Source organism: Perna viridis, chromosome 10 (genome assembly GCF_037379345.1).
Source record: "Perna viridis isolate PV_CMFRI_1.1 ecotype Kerala chromosome 10, ASM3737934v1, whole genome shotgun sequence".
NCBI lineage: Eukaryota > Metazoa > Mollusca > Bivalvia > Mytilida > Mytilidae > Perna > Perna viridis.
Window position 1 is genome coordinate 31,718,109 of NC_142454.1, and position 18,836 is coordinate 31,736,944.

General features: G+C 31.9%; 1 protein-coding gene across 6 annotated transcripts in view; it reads left to right on the forward strand.

Annotated features, from left to right (window-relative positions):
* Positions 1 to 18,836, forward strand: part of LOC148605403 (CD109 antigen-like) — a 54,512-nt gene that overhangs the window by 6,807 nt on the left and 28,869 nt on the right. For 3 of the 6 annotated variants that reach the window (XM_088548740.1, XM_088548739.1, XM_088548738.1), the window contains exons 8-18: positions 423 to 462; positions 2,313 to 2,397; positions 3,162 to 3,276; positions 4,473 to 4,700; positions 4,876 to 5,106; positions 5,362 to 5,460; positions 6,748 to 6,810; positions 7,048 to 7,239; positions 7,441 to 7,590; positions 8,227 to 8,388; positions 10,068 to 10,122. In XM_088548740.1, the coding sequence (XP_088404866.1) occupies positions 423 to 462; positions 2,313 to 2,397; positions 3,162 to 3,276; positions 4,473 to 4,700; positions 4,876 to 5,106; positions 5,362 to 5,460; positions 6,748 to 6,810; positions 7,048 to 7,239; positions 7,441 to 7,590; positions 8,227 to 8,388; positions 10,068 to 10,122 (1,420 nt within the window). Of the gene's footprint in view, positions 1 to 422; positions 463 to 2,312; positions 2,398 to 3,161; positions 3,277 to 4,472; positions 4,701 to 4,875; positions 5,107 to 5,361; positions 5,461 to 6,747; positions 6,811 to 7,047; positions 7,240 to 7,440; positions 7,591 to 8,226; positions 8,389 to 10,067; positions 10,123 to 11,243; positions 11,422 to 11,727; positions 11,885 to 18,324; positions 18,494 to 18,836 lie in introns of all 6 variants that reach the window. The other 3 variants (XM_088548741.1, XM_088548743.1, XM_088548742.1) reach the window with 3 other exon arrangements.

Here is an 18,836-nt window from a genome sequence, read left to right on the forward strand (position 1 = left end):
GACTTGAAAGTCAATAATGAAAATGTAAGTGGATAATGTAATGATGAAAGAAAAATTGGAAAAGGGTGTTTTTTTTTTAATTAAGAATTGCATGGTGTGTTTCTTTATGGAATGAGAATGAGGCAATGGAATGGGTATTATGATATAGAATAAATAAGCAGTTGCAAGCCAAAGCTGTAGTAAAATATTATAACAGTTTAGAGATTAAAAAGGCGATATGTCAACCTATGAAACGTAGTAGGGTAGTTAAACTTTATATAATTTTAAAAGAAACGCAAATAATATCAAATAAAAACTAAATCAGTCGTACACTCATGAAATTATATATCTTAAACAAGTTTAAAGCAAGCATCTATTACTTCGGACTTTCAGTTTTGATAATAGGGTTTTTTGCATGCATGTTCATTTCTTTTAAATTTCAGGGTCGTTCAGAGGAGAAAGTATTTACAGTTGCTCACTATGGTACATTAATCAATTAATTAATTATGAAACAAAACAATGACGCTTTTAAATGTAAAAATCGAAGGTTGCTGAACCATTATTTTTCATCACTGTTAATGTTTCAAGCCTTTCCTTCCATCGAAATCCTCTCTATAAAGTTCTTATGGACGCCGTGGAGGACTACGCAAGAAAATGGATAAAACGATAAAGAAGACATTGATTCTCTGTCAGAGTGGTTAAAGGCCGTTAGGTCCTTAATTTTGAAACGAATGAAAGTTTTAAGTTTACTCAATTAAAATCCCGACTTAAAACATTACACATCGTTGTTTTTTTTCAAAAAAGTTGGTACACCTAGATACAAATATATAGTTTTTGGTAGAGATTCCTCATACTGTGTAAGAAATAATTCCAAATCATCTTCCAAATATACAGAAGAATATGTTTACAAAATTTTTAATCGACAACATATTTGTCCAGTGTGGTGGACGTGAAAAAATTGTGCCCCTCTACTTGCCGACCTATTCCTTCAATCTTATGAGGCTAACTTTATAGCTGATCTGATCTGAAAGAAAGAATATCGTTTAGCTCGATCTTTTAATCTCAGTTTCCGTTATATAGATAACGTATTATTTTTAAACAATCCTAATTTCGGGGATTTGATACATCGCATCTACCCTAAAGAAAATGAGACAAAGAATACTACAGACACTGTGAAATCAACCTCATATCTTGACCTACACTTAGAAATCGATGGTAAATGAAATCTATTGACCAAACGTTACGACAAACGTGATGACTTTTCATTCAGAATTGCCAACTTTCCATTCATCTGTGGCAACACCCCTCAGCACCTGCGTATGGAGTGTTCATATCACAACAGATACGTTATGCCACAGCTTGCCAAGACTACGCAGGCTTTTTGTATCGCGCTAGAATTCTAACAAATAGGCTTCTGGAGCAGGGTTATGTTGATACAAGATTGAAGTCATCACTACAAAGTTTTGTGGCCGTCATCATGAAATCATGGATTATTACGGTGCATCCATTTGCGCCAAGAAAACTGGTTTGTTCAACGTATCAAAGTTTCCCTTACCTCTTTCGTCTACCCTGGATTTGATTTTTTTATGAGCAACTTGGCGGGTGTATCTAGAAAAGCAGAGGACGCTTACCCTACCGGTGCATCGTGTCCATGCTTCCAGTTTTTAGTGGAGTCCGAGTTGCTCATTTGCTTTTGTTACTTTGTATGTATGATTTTAGTTACTTTATGTTCTTTGTTGAGTATGTCTGTTTTCCATGTCTGGTCTTTGTCCCTGAATTACACTCTTTTGATTACCGCTATAACCTTGGTTCCCTTAATTACTCGTTTAAACTAAATCAAGCATTATATAAAATCATTAATGAGATTAATTTTCCTTAATGTAAAACACTAAATTGTTAGGTATAAGAAATGTCAAAGTTTAATAGCAATTTAATAATATGTATGCCATACACAAATATGTTCTGACTTAAGGCATGGGCAAGTATGAAAGTATGAAAAAATCAGTTAATGAGGTAAACCTAAGGAAAGTGACACAACTCTTATCAATTATTGAACGTTTGTATTCAGTTTTTCCCACAATCTCATGTAAGCATAAAAAATACTTGGATTGATTACATTCTGTTTCAAAGCTTGATAGGCTTTGGTGAAATTGAATATGATACAAATACATTACTAATTTCCAAAGTTATTTCCCTCTTTACCTCCGTAAATTGATTTAGTCTGGTATCATATTTTCAGAATAATGTTGTGTTCAGCTAAGCACTTTCAATCCTGTTTGATTTATACATGTAGACATAATCAGTACTAATCGTTACATTATCTCGTATTCTAGTTTTACCAAAGTTTGAAGTATCTGTTGAGCTGCCATCTTTCGGCCTGACAAGTGACACCAGCATTCAGGGATCTGTAAAAGCAACGTAAGTAACATGGCTTCTTATTAATCTTATTAGAGAAACAATTTGTTTGCTTAGAATGTATTGTACTGCGGTATTATATAAAAGTTGATTATTATGACTCGTTGAAAGATGCTTTATATGAGGCAATTCACACTAAATACCTGCGTATTTTTATAATTATGACTTCCGGAAAGTTTTTTACTTCCTTAAGCAAACAGTTCGTAGATACATGCCTCATCACACAAGTCAGTTTTTTTGTTTTATAAGTTTGCAAGTTTAATTTTGGGCAAAACATCCATATCAACCCAGAACCCGACATATTGCGTGATATTACATTAACAAGTGTTTCTTTCGTCATACTTGTAACCAATTGTACGTTTGTATCATACTATTTTTTTTATCCAACTTACAATGGTGGTCATGTTTACTGGTTTTCTTATCATTATAACCATGCTAACTTTTCAAACCTATTTAGGAACCATAATAGTTTGTTTCGTATTATACCCAAGCTTAAAAGTGAGATTGTAGGTAGCTAAATAGATTTCAATATGTTATTTTTCATATTAGAATTTGTTTGGTGATAGCTTGTTTACGAAGTAAATCACGGAAACTCAATTTTATCATTGCTTTACCTCGGATTGTCCATTTATGTCGCATTATTTTACCCCGAGTAAGGGTCTTCCGTTTTTTTTTCTGAAAACACTTACTCATACAATGATTCTTTGAAAGAAGAAATTAGAAAGAAAAACTATGAAAAAGTGAACTCTAATATGCTCTCTTTAAAGATACACCTATGGTAAGCCAGTAACGGGAACAGTTAAAGTACGAGCTAAACTAGAACACTGGTACCGACCTTATAGATATAATGGATCAGAACCTATGGTAGAAGTTTCATTAAATGTAAGATTATTATTCCCTTAACTGTCAACTTTCACCAGAACAGTTGTAAAATAAGTTTTGAAAACAACTTATTAGGAATACGTTTATAAAATGTTTTCCAAACATTTAGGACTACCAAGACAAACAACTGAAAAACATATGTTTTCGACTGACGGAATGAATTAAAGAAAAAAAAGACAAGATAAAAGAAATTAGTTGATAGTTATTCGTTTTTGGTCAGATTTTGTATTTGACAATAATATAGTTTTCGTATGATTTTAGAAAACATATTTCTATGTATTTTAAATTCTCAAAAAAAAAAAAAAAAAATAGTACTACATTGGTCCAAAGCACATATATTTTGAAACATGTGAAAACATAAAATGTACTTTTGCCTTGGTCGTCAGATGTTCATTTTATAAACCAGGACAGGACAAATACGGTATCTGTAGATTATATTATATGAGTTTATCTTTTTTCTTCGAAACTAATTTGGAAAATAACAGAAACTAACACCGACATCATTTTCAACTTCTGATTGATTGATCGATTGATTGTTGGTGTTTAACTCCCAAGCAGCAATATTGTAGCTATATCAAGGTAATGGACATGAAATGGATGATTAAATGAACATGAAATGATGATGAAATAAAAAATCAGATGGGACACAAGGATTTTTGAATGCCACTTAAAATAAGGAGAATTTAGCCTCCTCTGGCGAAGCGCAAAGATTCCTACTCCAATAGAATATCACAGCAGGTTTCTTTAACGTGTGGATGAGGAATACGGCATATTTTCCAACACGTTGCTCCACTTTGGTTTGTAGTAAGGTTTTCCGTATTGTCGTCACACGATCCCAGCATGTAATATGCTAGGGGTACCCCATTCCACCACAGTTGCTCTGTGGGCAGGGTTCGTTCTGGGCACTATTTAGTGTCGCCTCTTACGACAAATTTAGTGATACTGCGGATCTATTTTATTTTATGTTATTTTGTTTTCAACTCGCTTTATGGTGTTTAAAAAAAAACCTAGTCTGGGAATAAGATTTTTATGTCTTGAGCGTGGCTTCTGCAACAGATGACACATTTACCGTAGACTTGTAACATACTAAGATTATCACATACAGTTTTGAACGTTGATCAATAGGCTTCAATTGTAAACCAAAGTATCCATTTGGGTTATACAATGTACTTTAACGACACTGTATTTTTTTTCAGCTTGATGGGGAGGCCAAGTTTACCATTCCTCTTCAAAGCTTCACTTCAGGTTCTTCTCGTCTTTACAGTGGTAGAAAAATCGTAGTTGAGGCCAATGTCACAGAGGGTTTGACTCATATAACACTTAGCGGAAAGGAATTGCTTACGTTTTATTCACATGCTGAAAAAATTGAATTCCTGAAATCCAACCCAAACACTTTTAAACCGGGATTGCCATATACTGCTTATGTAAGTGTTTAAAACTGTAGATCATGACTCTTGCATAACCATTTTGCATTGTAAAATGTCATAGCATAGATATAGCATAAACACACATTTAATTTAATTGTAGCTTAGACGAAAATGTACTTTTTAGAAATATCTCATTTCGTTGTCTTAACTATAGTTTAAAATTCGTTTACAGTTCAGTGTAGCAAGGCAAGATGATACCCCAATTATGGGAACGAGATCCCAGGTTGTTCTTCATACAACAGTCACATATGAGCTGCCAGCACCATCAACAACACCCAAGTATTACTATGGACCCCAGACAAGAAATTATAAAATTGCTGATAAATCATTTACAGTACCCGATTCTGGCATCGTACCTGTTCAAGTCGATATTCCTGACAATGCTACAAGTATTTCACTACATGTATGCATGATTAGATATTTTAATTTTTATAGTATATCATGTTAGTCAATATATTACCCTTAGTATACCGAGTAGATATCTGCATACGTGATTTTCATTGTTTTTAATATTTATTTTTACCTTGTACGGTTGTTAGTTTTATCAAAATAGTAAAGAACTTGAAGAATTATTTTTTGTATATATTTCAGATGATGTGTTTATAATTTTTTATACTTTAAAATTGCTAAATTAAACATCATTTTTAAATATTTGTAGGCCAACTATGGAACACTCTCAGCATATAAAACTCTCTCGAAAAGTTACTCACCTAGCGACAGCTATATTCAACTGTTTCTAAGATCATCTCATCTAAAGGTTAGTCCTTTACTTCACCTTAAATCGTATTCTCCTCCACTGACCAAATGAACTTACACTCCTTGAGACGTTTAGGTTTCCTGCACGCATGATACCCAAACGCACGCTAAACGCTCACCAAACATACGATAAATGAACGTTTCTATCGTGCGTTTAAACGAACGTTCCTGTCGTGCGTTTAAACGCACGATAACGAACGCTCCCAGCGTTCTTTTAAACGCACGATAAATCAACGCTCCTAGCGTGCGTTTAAACGCACGGTAGACGAACAACGAAAAATAATGATATTGACATATAATGAAGACAGAAAAAATAGAAAAAAAGATTAATGAAATTATATAAAATTTAATAATAGCAAAACATATAAAAATAACAGTTAAAACAAGGAAATAATCAAAGAAGAAAAATAAACGAACGCTTCTCTCGTGCGTTTAAACGAATGCTCCTATCGTGCGTTTAAACGAATGCTCCTATCGTGCGTTTAAACGAACGCTCTCAGCGTGAAAAACGTACCGACCTGACGATATGATTTCACTTAAGGATGTTTTCTCTATCTGAAATAAAAATATTCGATTTCTGTTTTCACTGGATTGGCTCAGAAATTTATCAATAGAATGTTACAAAATATGAGCTTTTGGATAGAGTTATCTGCCCTTGAAATGTTCTTTCCAATGCATTTTAATGAAATGATAACTCAATTTAGCAAAGTCATATGATAAATAGTCTTTTTTTCTTGATTCTGATTGTGAATAAAGTCAAATTAAACCTTGAAAATGATTGATATTTCATATGTTGCACACATTGTCTGATTCTCTCAGAGACTAACACTTAAGTGTAAACTTTCAGTTACACATTACATGGAATTTTTTGCACACTTTTCTGTTTACGAATCAACTGATGTCATTCTAACTAGTACATATGTCAATAACTGTATCACATATACCCATACAATTAAATCTTTATTTCTTAATTCATATGCTTTAATTTGAATTGTGCTAAGCTTTTCTGATTAGTTGGGTTTTCTTTAGCAAACCCTGTTGTTTTGTATGTCTTAGAGGTGTACTGTAACGTCATTAAAGTCTAAACTCCATGGTACAACATTTTAAATGGATTTCATTAGAAACAAAGCATTTTAAAAAGATTAATAGTCGTAAACTAGGATATTTGATTTCGTATAACCTATTAAAAAACTAATATCATTTCTGAAATATCTAAATGATAAGGCAACAGCTTAATAATTACAGATAACATTTGAAGATGAAATATAAACAAATATATTAATTCTAGGCAGGAAATGGAGCGAACTTTGACCTGCAGTCAACCCAGCCAGTTTCTTCGTTAACATATCAGGTATTTATCAATAAAATGTATTCTACATCGATATTTGAAGAAACCAAATGAATTATTTCTTCTACCCTGTATACCAAAGGTTATCTATTAAGTATTAATAAAAACAATGAAATTCTAAGAACAAATGGATGATTAAATTCATAAACGTTTAAGCTAGTCCATTGGAATATTCAATTGTATTGATTGTACAGAAAAATTCTGACAGTTTTGCTTTCAAAATACAATACCTTATTTAAGGTGCTATCAAGAGGAGCAATAGTAGCCGCTGGAAATATAGATGGAGGAAACAAGAAGTCAGTTTCGTTCGCAATTCAAGTGAACGCAAAAATGGCACCAAATGCACGTATTGTCGTGTACTACGTTCGTACTGACGGAGAGATTGTTACCGACAGTATCAGCTTTGACGTGGAAGGTGTTTTTGAAAATCAGGTAAAGTTTTTCCAAAGTTGACAAGTCATATATTATTATTATTTACCATTCTTTTATTTTTTTAACGTAAAACAACTGATTTATTCATCAATTCATTTTTAAATCAACTAGTCATTCAAGAATAAAGAAACACACGGATGATTGAATATTGTTACCAGAATTATTTTACAAAAGCTATTTTATACATTTACCTATATACAGGTGTCCATTTCATTCGATAAGACCAAGGCACAACCGGGGGATTCTGTGAACGTCCAAGTTTCTGCTGATCCTATGTCAGTTGTTAATTTGTTGGCTGTTGACCAAAGTGTACTGCTTCTGAAATCAGGAAATGATATTACTCCAAGTCAGGTACAGTCAATCGAGAATATATAACTGTTAAGTAAACAAAAAGCAAGTAAAATTTGAAAAAAAAACACTGATTACGTAATCAAGTTCTACTAACGGTTTCTTTTGTATGGAAAGTTTTAATAAACATGTTTAAAAATTCGGTTTCTATCATGGCAATCTGCTCTTGAAATGTCTACTTCCAACACCAATTCTAATACCAAGAAAGAAAAAAAAATTGGCACTTGCACACTTCGGTAGTTAAAAGCTATCATAAGAGTTTACATGTTCAGAGCCAAGATTTGTGCGTAGACAAGTCTAAAATATTTCAAGTCGTCTTTTTTCCTTGAGGTCGTTTTATTCCGATATATATTATGCAACTTCTGAACGACCAGTGTAATTAAAATTACCTATGGCTTGAAACACAAAGATTGGTCATTGGCTTAATCATTTAACTTGATGTTTCTTTATTATTTTTTGTTTGTTTTTAAAACATATATGACTTAAATGTTTAAATGTGATTGAATTTGAACTTTGAAGCGTTGAAACTGAGAAACAAAGGAAACTTATAACTAAATCAAAATTTCTCAAAATATCACATGCAGTTTGTCCGGCGAATGCAATTAAATTGCAAAAAATAAATTTATTTTTTGGCTTAAGGTTATTGATGAACTGAAATCTTATGACACAATACATTCGAATGGTGGTGGAATTTCGCCTATTTTCTTCGGAGGCGGTGGGATCGCTGCAAGAAAGAAGAGAATGATTTGGTGGCCATACCCAGTTTATTACGGAGGTTCTGATGCACAGCAAATATTTTCGGTAAGTTCAGTAAAACAGCAGACAGACACCTATGGAAGCTTTCAATTAAATGGTGTGTTACACCATAGATTCGTGTTCCATTATTGGTTCGTATAGACCAACCGGAAATACAATTGATACGCCGATTTGTACCGGAAAATGGACAAATGTACTGAATCCTTATGTAGATCTAGGTTATATTTAATCGCTGCCATTTTTCACAAAGCTTGTTAGTTAATCATGTAGAATTTCTTATGCGTAATCAAATATAGAACTCTAATTTATGTAAAGACGGCGGTTGTATTATGGGTGGAGCAATGGTGTATTAGAAAGTAATGAGTAGCAATATACCTTTGTACAGAGGATTGAACTGATCTTACAATCTAGTAGATCAAACATAAAAGTACATCAAACAATGAAGTTTATACTTTAATTTGTATCTTTGAATTTAATATATTATTCATCAATCATACTTGATCAATATAGTATAGTATGTTTAAAGCTAGATGTCGTGTTTGTTACTTGTTTCTGTTAGATCTGTTTAAATAATGGTCAATAGAATTTCGTCCTTTAAGTGTAATTTTTTTGTAAAAATCAAGCAAAATAGGACAATTCAGAAAAATGCATGCCAAAGACAGACCGATTTGACAATATAATTTTACTCAAAGGTGCTTGCCTTAGTTAAAATACCGTTATTTGATCTCTGCATCACTGAATGTACCCAGAAATGTTTCAATATAATGTTAGAAATAATGAGATCTTTGTCTGAATTATCTGCCATCAAAATGTTCATTTTGAATGCATTTCAATGAAAGTAGATCCCATTTTACCGAAATGATATGGAAAATCTTGTCTGTTTTCATTGATTCTGGTAGTGCAAATAGTCAAATGAAATTTTCAAAATGATGTTTTTTTTTCTCTTACTATGTTTCACCCACTGCCTGATTCTTACAGAGACACTTAATTGCATACTTGAAGCAATCCAAAATTTATTTCGTATTTTTTTCCTTTGTGACTGGGTCGGGTTCAAAGTCAATTATTGCTAAATTATTTAATTATACTCCTTTTCAACGAGTGGGTGGTATACAGATGGTTTGAGGTCACCTCGTCCGTCCGTCCGTCCATATTTTTGTCGCAATTATTTTGGTATGCTAAGTATGCGTACGACGACGTGGCAACTTAATGTTTTCTTTGTATATAACTACATGTGACAAATGTTCTATAGTCCTACTTAATTGAACAAGAAGGCTACCTAAAGCATTCATACCTGTAATCTAGTCTTTTGTGTAGTAATTAATTCTGAATCTGTAATTATAAGTATTTTTTTTACCTTAACTGGGCTGTAAGCAGCAGTAATATTCTTTCAAGACTCACTCGCTGAGCCCATGAAGGGGTTTGATGTACATGTAAATATAACGTAAAATGTTGTCATTGAAACTCACGGAAAAGGGAGTGTAAATAACGCGTATAAATAAAATACACCTTATGTGAAAGCTGAAGAAAAACGTGTTTACCAAATATTCAAAGGAAAGCTGTCACAGTGTGAAAAGCGTCGTTTTTATCAAATACTTTTAGTTTGTAAACAGTAGAAGTGTAAAAGTACTATTTAATTGTAACGATGATCCATTTGAAAGTGAGAACGAAAAGGTTTATCGTGTGCAAACCATTAACTGCAATTTATATTTTGTTACCTTTGACAGAATGCAGGAGTTAAAGTCATGACTGATGCAACTGTATATCACCATAATCAGATTGGTAAGTCATGAATAAGGGCTGTATTGATACAAATTTTATGAATGTTTTTTTTTTATCCATTCGATGTGATCTAATAATGGGAAGAAGGCATCGTTTCATTCATGAGTAGCAAGTATGGTTTCGTATCAAAAGGTCTACAAATGCAATGAATCAAACAGATTTCATATATTCGTGTGCATAAAAAGATATCTGATACAAGTATACCTTTTAAGATATTTTAGCTGAATGAGAAATCTACCTACAGGTTTCAGTTGTGAATGTCAATGATCTAACTTTAGACAAAAAAAAAATCTGAAATACGAAACAAAACAAAAACTAAAAGCTTAAATAAATTCATCATCATATATATGTATGCAGTGTATAGATATGCCGAATATCGTATATCGTTCCAAGAAAACTATTGAAAGACCAATTCAAAAGATGTTGACCACAGATATTAAACCACGATAAACGGTTATAGGAAATACATACAAAGAGTGTGGATAGTTTTATTTATAACCTTACAAATACAGGTAAACGAATATATAGTGGTTCGCTTAGTATATTAAAAAAATATATTTTAAGCTTATAAATTTGTGAATTACATTTGTAAACTCTTTGAAGTTGGACCACCTCTTGATTCGACAATACGTTTGAATCGATTTATACAATTTGCATAGCCAATAGCCAATTAATGGTCTGAGTAAACGTATTTATTTGAAATTGGATACCGCAAATTTCAAATTGTTTTCTTCCACTCAATTCCAGTGACTAAAAATGAATACATCTTTCTTTCAACTTCAGGGTTGTGAATACATTTCTACGAGATGCTTCTCGATATTCAACATTTTCTTCATATGCATGTAATATGGCAGAAAATGACCATTTTTCAATCATTTTTATTTCAAATTTTTTTGAGATTTAAGATCAAGCTCACATCCTGGTCTCAACTGGAGAACAATTTGTATCCACTTCTTACAAAAGACGAATATATACTTATGATGATAAGCAAAAACGAACGTTACAAAAGAAGTATAGCCCTATAAGAAATACCGTTTTTAAGGGTTTGCAATTTACCGGTACTGTCTTCTCCATTTGAATTGCTTACGGAGTTACTGTCTGTATCTTTTATCTTCTGACAGGGATAGGAATTTGCCCATTTTGTGGGTTTGGATTCGGGGGAGGAGGTGCAACAGGTTTTATAATAACTAGTACTATAGGAGTTAGGCCACCGCCTGGTAAACAAATGGAACAAAAATCAGTGGAGAAAATTCGCAGTTTCTTTCCTGAAATGTGGCTTTGGACAAATTCTACAATAGGGTACTCCTATAATCTTGTTAACTCGAGGATAAAAGTCGAATTATGTTTTAGCTTGTGCTTAAGGAGCTAGTAGTGAACCTCTCCGCTAAATACACTAAAATTATTCATGGTAATACAACTAACAATCTGATCGTTTTAGAATGGTTTCACAATGATTAATAGATGTAGGAAATAGTTCAGACATTTAAATTTAATGGAAAATGTGGGGTATATTTATGAACATAGCATACATTAATTGAAAAAACCCTTATAAGAAAAGTTTATAATCTATAAGTATCTATCTTTACACATGGTATCCGATTACAGGAATAATGCCAGCGAGATTAGGGTTTGCGATGGCTGGTGGTGCTATGCTTCAACCGTCGCCGAATATTAAAGGTGGAACCACCTCAAATCTAAAACAGGCCACGAAAATAAGAACAAAGTTCCCTGAAACGTGGCTCTGGATGAATAAATCAACAGGGTACTTGCAAGTCCATTTGCACCTGTTTTATGCTAATATTGCACACTATATATCTGCTCTTTGCGTTTGTTCTATTTATTCACCACTCTTAAAACATAAATGCTCGTGCATTTTCCTTAAATTCTTCCATTTACATTATACTTTAACGTTACGGAAAATATTTCTGAATACTTTGTTATACTGTAGGACCTGTTTAAACTAAAACCAAAAACCTGTCGTAAATTATCAGTACAGGGTATTTTAAACATATTTAAACCGAATGTACCTTTTAACTGGACAAATATTTAGTAACTAGACGGGATTTAGTTTAGGCAGGTTTGACTTCAATTTTACATTTTAACGTCAGCAGCATTTTTCTATAGTTGATTCTAAACTCATACCTGAAATATTCTTCCCTAGTGATTCTTAAAAGTTGTACAGCATATCTATGTTTTGTTTATATCCATTCCAAAGTTATACCGTTATCCTTCCATACGCAAATCAGCCATATTGAATAGATTTGTGTATTTTCCTATCATTAACTCAAGTTATACAAAAATACAAGTTATATGATGTTGTAAATTTCGATATGATGTACACTTGTTTCATGGAGTGCAGTATCTGAACCGATCCATGCATAAAAAATTGCGATTGGTCACCGATCACTTTCTGTTTAGACATCGATCCGTCAAAGTTATCCATTAAACCGGTGATCGCATCACGTGGCCACACAGCGGTCAACATATTTTACGATTTCCGTTGTTTTCTTTGTCAATTTGTACATATATGTACATAATACAATATATTTAAACATCAATTTATGTTTTTATTTTATACTTGTTTCTTTTTTTAACAGATCATCTGTCATTTCACACAACAAAACTGTTGTAAAATCGGTTAGTGGTCATCGGTTATCGATCAGTTATCGATCAATCAGTCAGCGGACATCAATCCGCCAAAGCGTTGCGCGCATCAGTTCAAGAACTGTAATCTCTCACCAGCAGAGTAAATACTGAGAAAAATCTCAATTCCAAAAAATTGTATAAAAATCCCAACGTGTCGAAGTGGAAAGCAAAATCAGGCACAACAAAGTTCTATAACTGCAATGCAAGGAACATTGCCTTGTAGTTTCATCAATGTTAAAATTTGTAATACTTAAAATAATTTGCCTCAAAACAAGTCTTACGGGAATAATTCCATGAGTTTTTTCTGAAAATCTAACATGGCTACAAAAAGCTTCATGAAAACAAGGTCACTTCCCAAATTACACAAATGTTTTGAGGCTAATCTTCAATTAAGATACATGTATTCAATATGATAGTACAAATTACAACATATCAGGGACACATGGCGTTATTACCTCTACCTATATCTTATTGTGATAATTCGAAAATAAGATTACTTCTGAGAACCGGTTTTGTTTTGCACAACATATACATGTAGGTAGTGTTTTCTCTAAAGATATAAAAGTAATGACAAGATACGAACACTAATTCATGAATTTGATATATTTATATAATTCATAATTGGTATCCTAATGCGACCACATCAACGGGCTTTGGAAATAAGATATAACTTAAAAAAAATAAATACTGTACGTGTAAAAACAAATTGTAAGTTTTTGTAAGAATAAGGAAAAATGGAAAAAAAAATCAGAAACATGCATGTCAAAACCAACCGATCTGACAATATAATACCACTCAAGGATATGTTATCTATTCGAAAAGACCATTATTTCACCTCTGCAATACTGATTTGTTCAGAATGTTAGAAAAGATTCTTTTACAAAGTTACCTGCTCTTGAAATGTTTATTTTCAGTATATTCGAATGTAACTATAGGGCAGTTTACCAACGTAATCATGAAAATAATGTTTTTTTCCCTTAGATTTGATAGTGTAAAGACTTTCAAAACGGTGAGATTTTCTGTACCCCTTTTGGTCTCCAACAGCCTATTTCTTACCGACTGACACTTTTGAAAGTATGATTCTGCTTAAAATACAGACAGGGAATGATTCATTTTATCTTTAGATAATCACTGAAACTGTACAAATATGTTATTTATGTCCTATATTTTTTGACTGGTTAAAGTGAAAAAAAATCTGGCTTGAAGTTTTCCCGTACTTTTTCTGTAGTAGAACATTTACAAAATCTAAAGGATATCTCCAGTTGGCAAGTTTCATTTGGACTTTTATTTTCGAATACAGTTTCTATGAGGCCTAGTAAAACATTTTAAATTATAAAGTATTTGGGATATCGTATATGTCGTGAAATACATTTTTAGTTTTAGGTTTTAGGATTTAAAAATTATTACTGGAAACTTGACCGTTTTTTGTAGTAGAACATAACCTCATATTAATATTTCCAGTGGACTACATTTATTTTTCCCACTATGGTTTCTACGGGCCTACAGAGACATTTACAATATAAAAAAGTTTTGGTATTAAGAAATGCATGAATTATTCCCCATTATAAGCCTCTTTCTGGTTCTTATGCAGACTTTTACTTAACTGATATATCACACTCCACAAATATTTTGATGCATTTGGTTTTTAGATGTTATATTCATTGTTACTTTAAGCGAAATTACTTATACATATCTATTTTGTTTATTGATAAACATGCAAATTTAACTCTAAGCGCAAACTTTAAGGCAAATTCTTAAAAGCGAAATTTGGTACATATCGCCATATATATTAAATAGTATTTTTTAATGCTACTGATGGTCATTTTCTAAGTTTGCAAATAATTCATTCTTAAGAAAATTTGCTGTATTCAAACACAAAACTCTATCGTGCAAGAGATATAATTTCTTCTACTATCAACTTTCAGATTTCTATATGCCTGATAAATACATGCATGTACCTACTTTTGCTCCTTTTACCTCCTAAAACCTCCTTATTGAAAAAGGTCAGGAAAATTAGAACAGACTTCAGTGAAATGTAGTTTTGGAGCAATGAAACGGTCGGGTAATAAAATACTTTCGAGATGTCTAATTGACTATTTTGTCAATTTTCAAGATGGATCAAAATCTTATACATTTAACATATGATTTTTTTCCTATTTTTGCCATGATTACCTTGATCGAATATATTGTACAATTTTTAGATAAAAATACAGTAATTGAGTTTTTTTTACGAGATAATTGGGCCTTAATAGATCTGATTTTGTTTACATTTTAAATAGATTACTTGGGAATTTCGCTTATTATTAGATATCTGGTAGACTAAATGCCTTATAATTTTTGTTAATGAAAAACGAATATTTCAAAAACAAAATTAGGAGGAAACATAAGATAGCATATCTGCTAACACTTTCTATGGTGATGGAAAGTTATATCGTCATTAAGTTACTCGGGTCATTAAAATTGTAAAAGATGAGTAAAACGTAGTTTGATAAAAAATGTTATCCTATGATATGCATTTAAACCTGCCTAAAGTTACCCCCCCACCTTCCTTGGACATAAAACATGTTCGGTTTTGATATGTGCTTAGTTTGCTAATTTCATTTTAATGAATATGTTTTCGAATGTTAAAGTAGCAGTCTTTCTACAAATCAGATATAAGGTGATTTATGGATGCCAAAAACCCGCCAAATTCAGTTTTATGTCTTGTTTAGTAAGAGTAACTGATCAAATAATCCGTCTTAGTTTTCATTTAGTTGTTGCGCATTTGAGATAAAAATTATATAGATTATACTTGAAATTGATACTTTATAAAGAGTTATTCTTGATTTCGTTCCATTTGGTTGATTGTAGTGTGAGATGAATGTATGAAAAAATATTTCTGAATACGGAATGATTATTGTTATGTAAATATATAATGTACATATATATATATATATATGTATCATATGTAGATTGAAAATCCTTCGTTTGTTCAGTGGAATTTTCTGCACCATGAATAACTTTACAACTGGCAGTGTCTGAAATTTACTAGACTGGTACTAAAGCATTCGTTTGAGACGGCTTTTACGTATATCACATGTACAGTCTACATTTTGTCATTAAATTGATATGCATAAAAATAATTTATTCATGTTTTTAAATACATTTGCATTTCCATGAGCCGTTATGGAATCAATGATTTTAAATTTCAAAAGTAACTTTATTATAACCCCGCGTGACAAGTGTCTGTCTGTCCGTTCATGGTCTCAGCTCTAATCCGCAACTCCTCTGATTCCACTGAATAGAACTTGATCAAGCTTTCACAGTGTTTTTTTGTAGCATTCTTTTTTAGAATCGTGCAAATTCTAAAATGTGCGATACATCTAACAAAATGGAAGCACACTTTCATTTTTGTTGTTAAATGATTTTATTGGTCTATATGAAAAAAATATGTAATAATTCATTCCAATTTATCTGTTCTCAGGAGAAAATTCACACCTAACATTCAATAGTTTATATTGTAATTTAGTGTTAATTTCAGAGTTATCTCCCTAATTTTGAAATCTATAGTGCATTCTTTACAAAAGCCATGTTTTAAGTCATGTTTACTTTAACAAACTAAACAAAATATAAAAAAAATAAATAAATATGTAAGCTTTCCAGCCACAAATCATGAATGTACATATTGCACGATTTTTGTCTTGAGTACGACGTATTATATGATGTGATGGCATTGTTATACAATGAAGAACATATGGAAATTCGGAAATCCATTGGAGAAGGGTCACTTCTTTGTATCAGCTTGATGTTTCTTAGAAAAATACAATTACGCAGATTCTGACTACTAAAATAATAAACAAATAGGCAAGGGAGTATATATGATTAAACTCGATTGTCTGTCTATCTGCCTGAGTTTTTTCTGTCCTAATTTCCTGTTAGAGCAACTCCTCTTACACTGTTAAAGTGGTTTTAATAAATTTTATAGATAGATTGTGCATGAAAAAAAAAAGTATGTTAATGCTGCCGCAATTTTCGAAAGGGTGATATTCCGATTTAATCATTATTCATGTTGAAACATCGCAGCACTTAGGCTTAAATGGTTTTGACTACATTTTATAGGAAAGTAAATTATCATAGCTAGCAATGCATGATATAATTTGACTACTATCGATGGACTCAAAAGACATTTAGTTAAGTTCAAATCGGGGGTAATCTCTTTGTTGAACCTGCCCAGATGTTTTTTTTTTATTTGCTACATTTTAATTGACAAGTAAAAGGAACATATGTATAATATAAATCTTTAAATGTAAAGATTTTCAAATGTATATAACATCCAGCAGTCCTTTTCACACAGAAAAAATCATAAGTATAAAATTAGTCGTAACTTATGACGTAACAAAAGTTCTAAGTATTGTGACGTCATAATTTTTTACTGATTTTACACTTGCGATTTCTTTTAATTCGACCACTGTTACTGTATTCTAGATGAACATTTAATGATCGTTAAAATTTATTTTAATGACATTACATTGAATGATTCCATTGCTTTTTTCGACGCAGTCGCTATAATTTCGCTTTTTTCTATTTGACCTTAAGGATCACGCTCATCTATGGAAACGCAAGTCATCTGATCGCAATTCTGTTTCCCGATTGGCCGAATACTGATAACTTAGTGGCGTTCGAAAAAACCGTATCTAAAAATTGAAATTGCGTGTCATATTTTTTTTGAATGAAATATAGAAACCTGTTAGTAAAAAGAAAAAAAATTACTGCGTCGGCTATCTCTTTTCAAAGATAGTACTTGTTTATTACCCGAATTTCTAATGTATAACATATAAATTTATAGCAAACAATAAATTAATCATTTAAGGAGATAGACCTAGGGCAAGGTACTTAAATCCTACAAATCATTGGAACATTTGTATTCAGCATTTTTCATAAATCCCATGTAAGCATCAAAGTAACTTGGACTGATTTCATTTCATTCTGTTTCAACAGAAAACTTAATAGACTTTGGTGAAATTAAATATAATACAAACATATCACTGATTTCAAGAATTACTTCCCTTAATCTTGGTCTACCTCCTTAAGTAATTTCAAAAAATAAGTTTTCAAATCAAAATTGTGTATAGATAGCGACTGCGTATTTTTAGCAATATTTGGCATTCAGAAGGAGCATCAGCCAATGTACATGTGCATGTAATCATGTTTATTCTTTTAACCTTTGTGCATAAAATTAATTGTTTAAAGCTCTCGTGAAAGTTATATATATATTATAAGTAATGTTCATTTTATATCAATTTTTTTCATCAAATATCAATATTTTACAAGGAGCATCGTTTTTGGTCTTCTTAGAAGTGTGCTTCCATATCTTGTTGCACAAATGTCCGGTTGTATCATTACACATACAAGTTATGTATGCATTTAATCCCTTTACTTGAAAGATTAAAAATGACCATCATATAATTGTTTACTAACCGTGCACTGATTTTGAAGAAAATAAATATCTTGTGTTTACATGTATTCGGAATAATAAAATCGATGCATTCCAATTAACTACACAATGTATTTGAAAAGTCTTTCAGCCGTTTCCACTGCCTGGAGGACAGATAGATATGCTTTTTGAAAAAGGCGGAGGAATACCTCCAATGGTTCCGAATTTTGGTCCTCAATCCTCTCTGAAACCAGTGAGCAGAATAAGAAAAGTTTTCCCGGAAACATGGCTTTGGCAAAACAAAACAATAGGGTAGATGATTTCATCTGTTTAATATATGCTAACACTGCGAAATATACCTTGTGTTCAATGCTTTCGAAATACAATTTACATGCAAGTACGTGAAGACTATCTACAGCGAATTCTTAATTAATCGAAAGAATGTCAAATCTAGACAATTTTAGGCGTTCCTTTGAATAAGATTAATTGTAAACCATAATTTAACCCAGTGAGTACTACACACATTTCTAAAACGAACAAATTTTAGTCATATAAAAGATTCGGTTGAGGCAGATTTCATTGTATATTAAAAATCGTAATAAGCTCCAGTCTAGTTCTGCAACGTCAAAATTATTTAAACAATAACTTTGGTTAC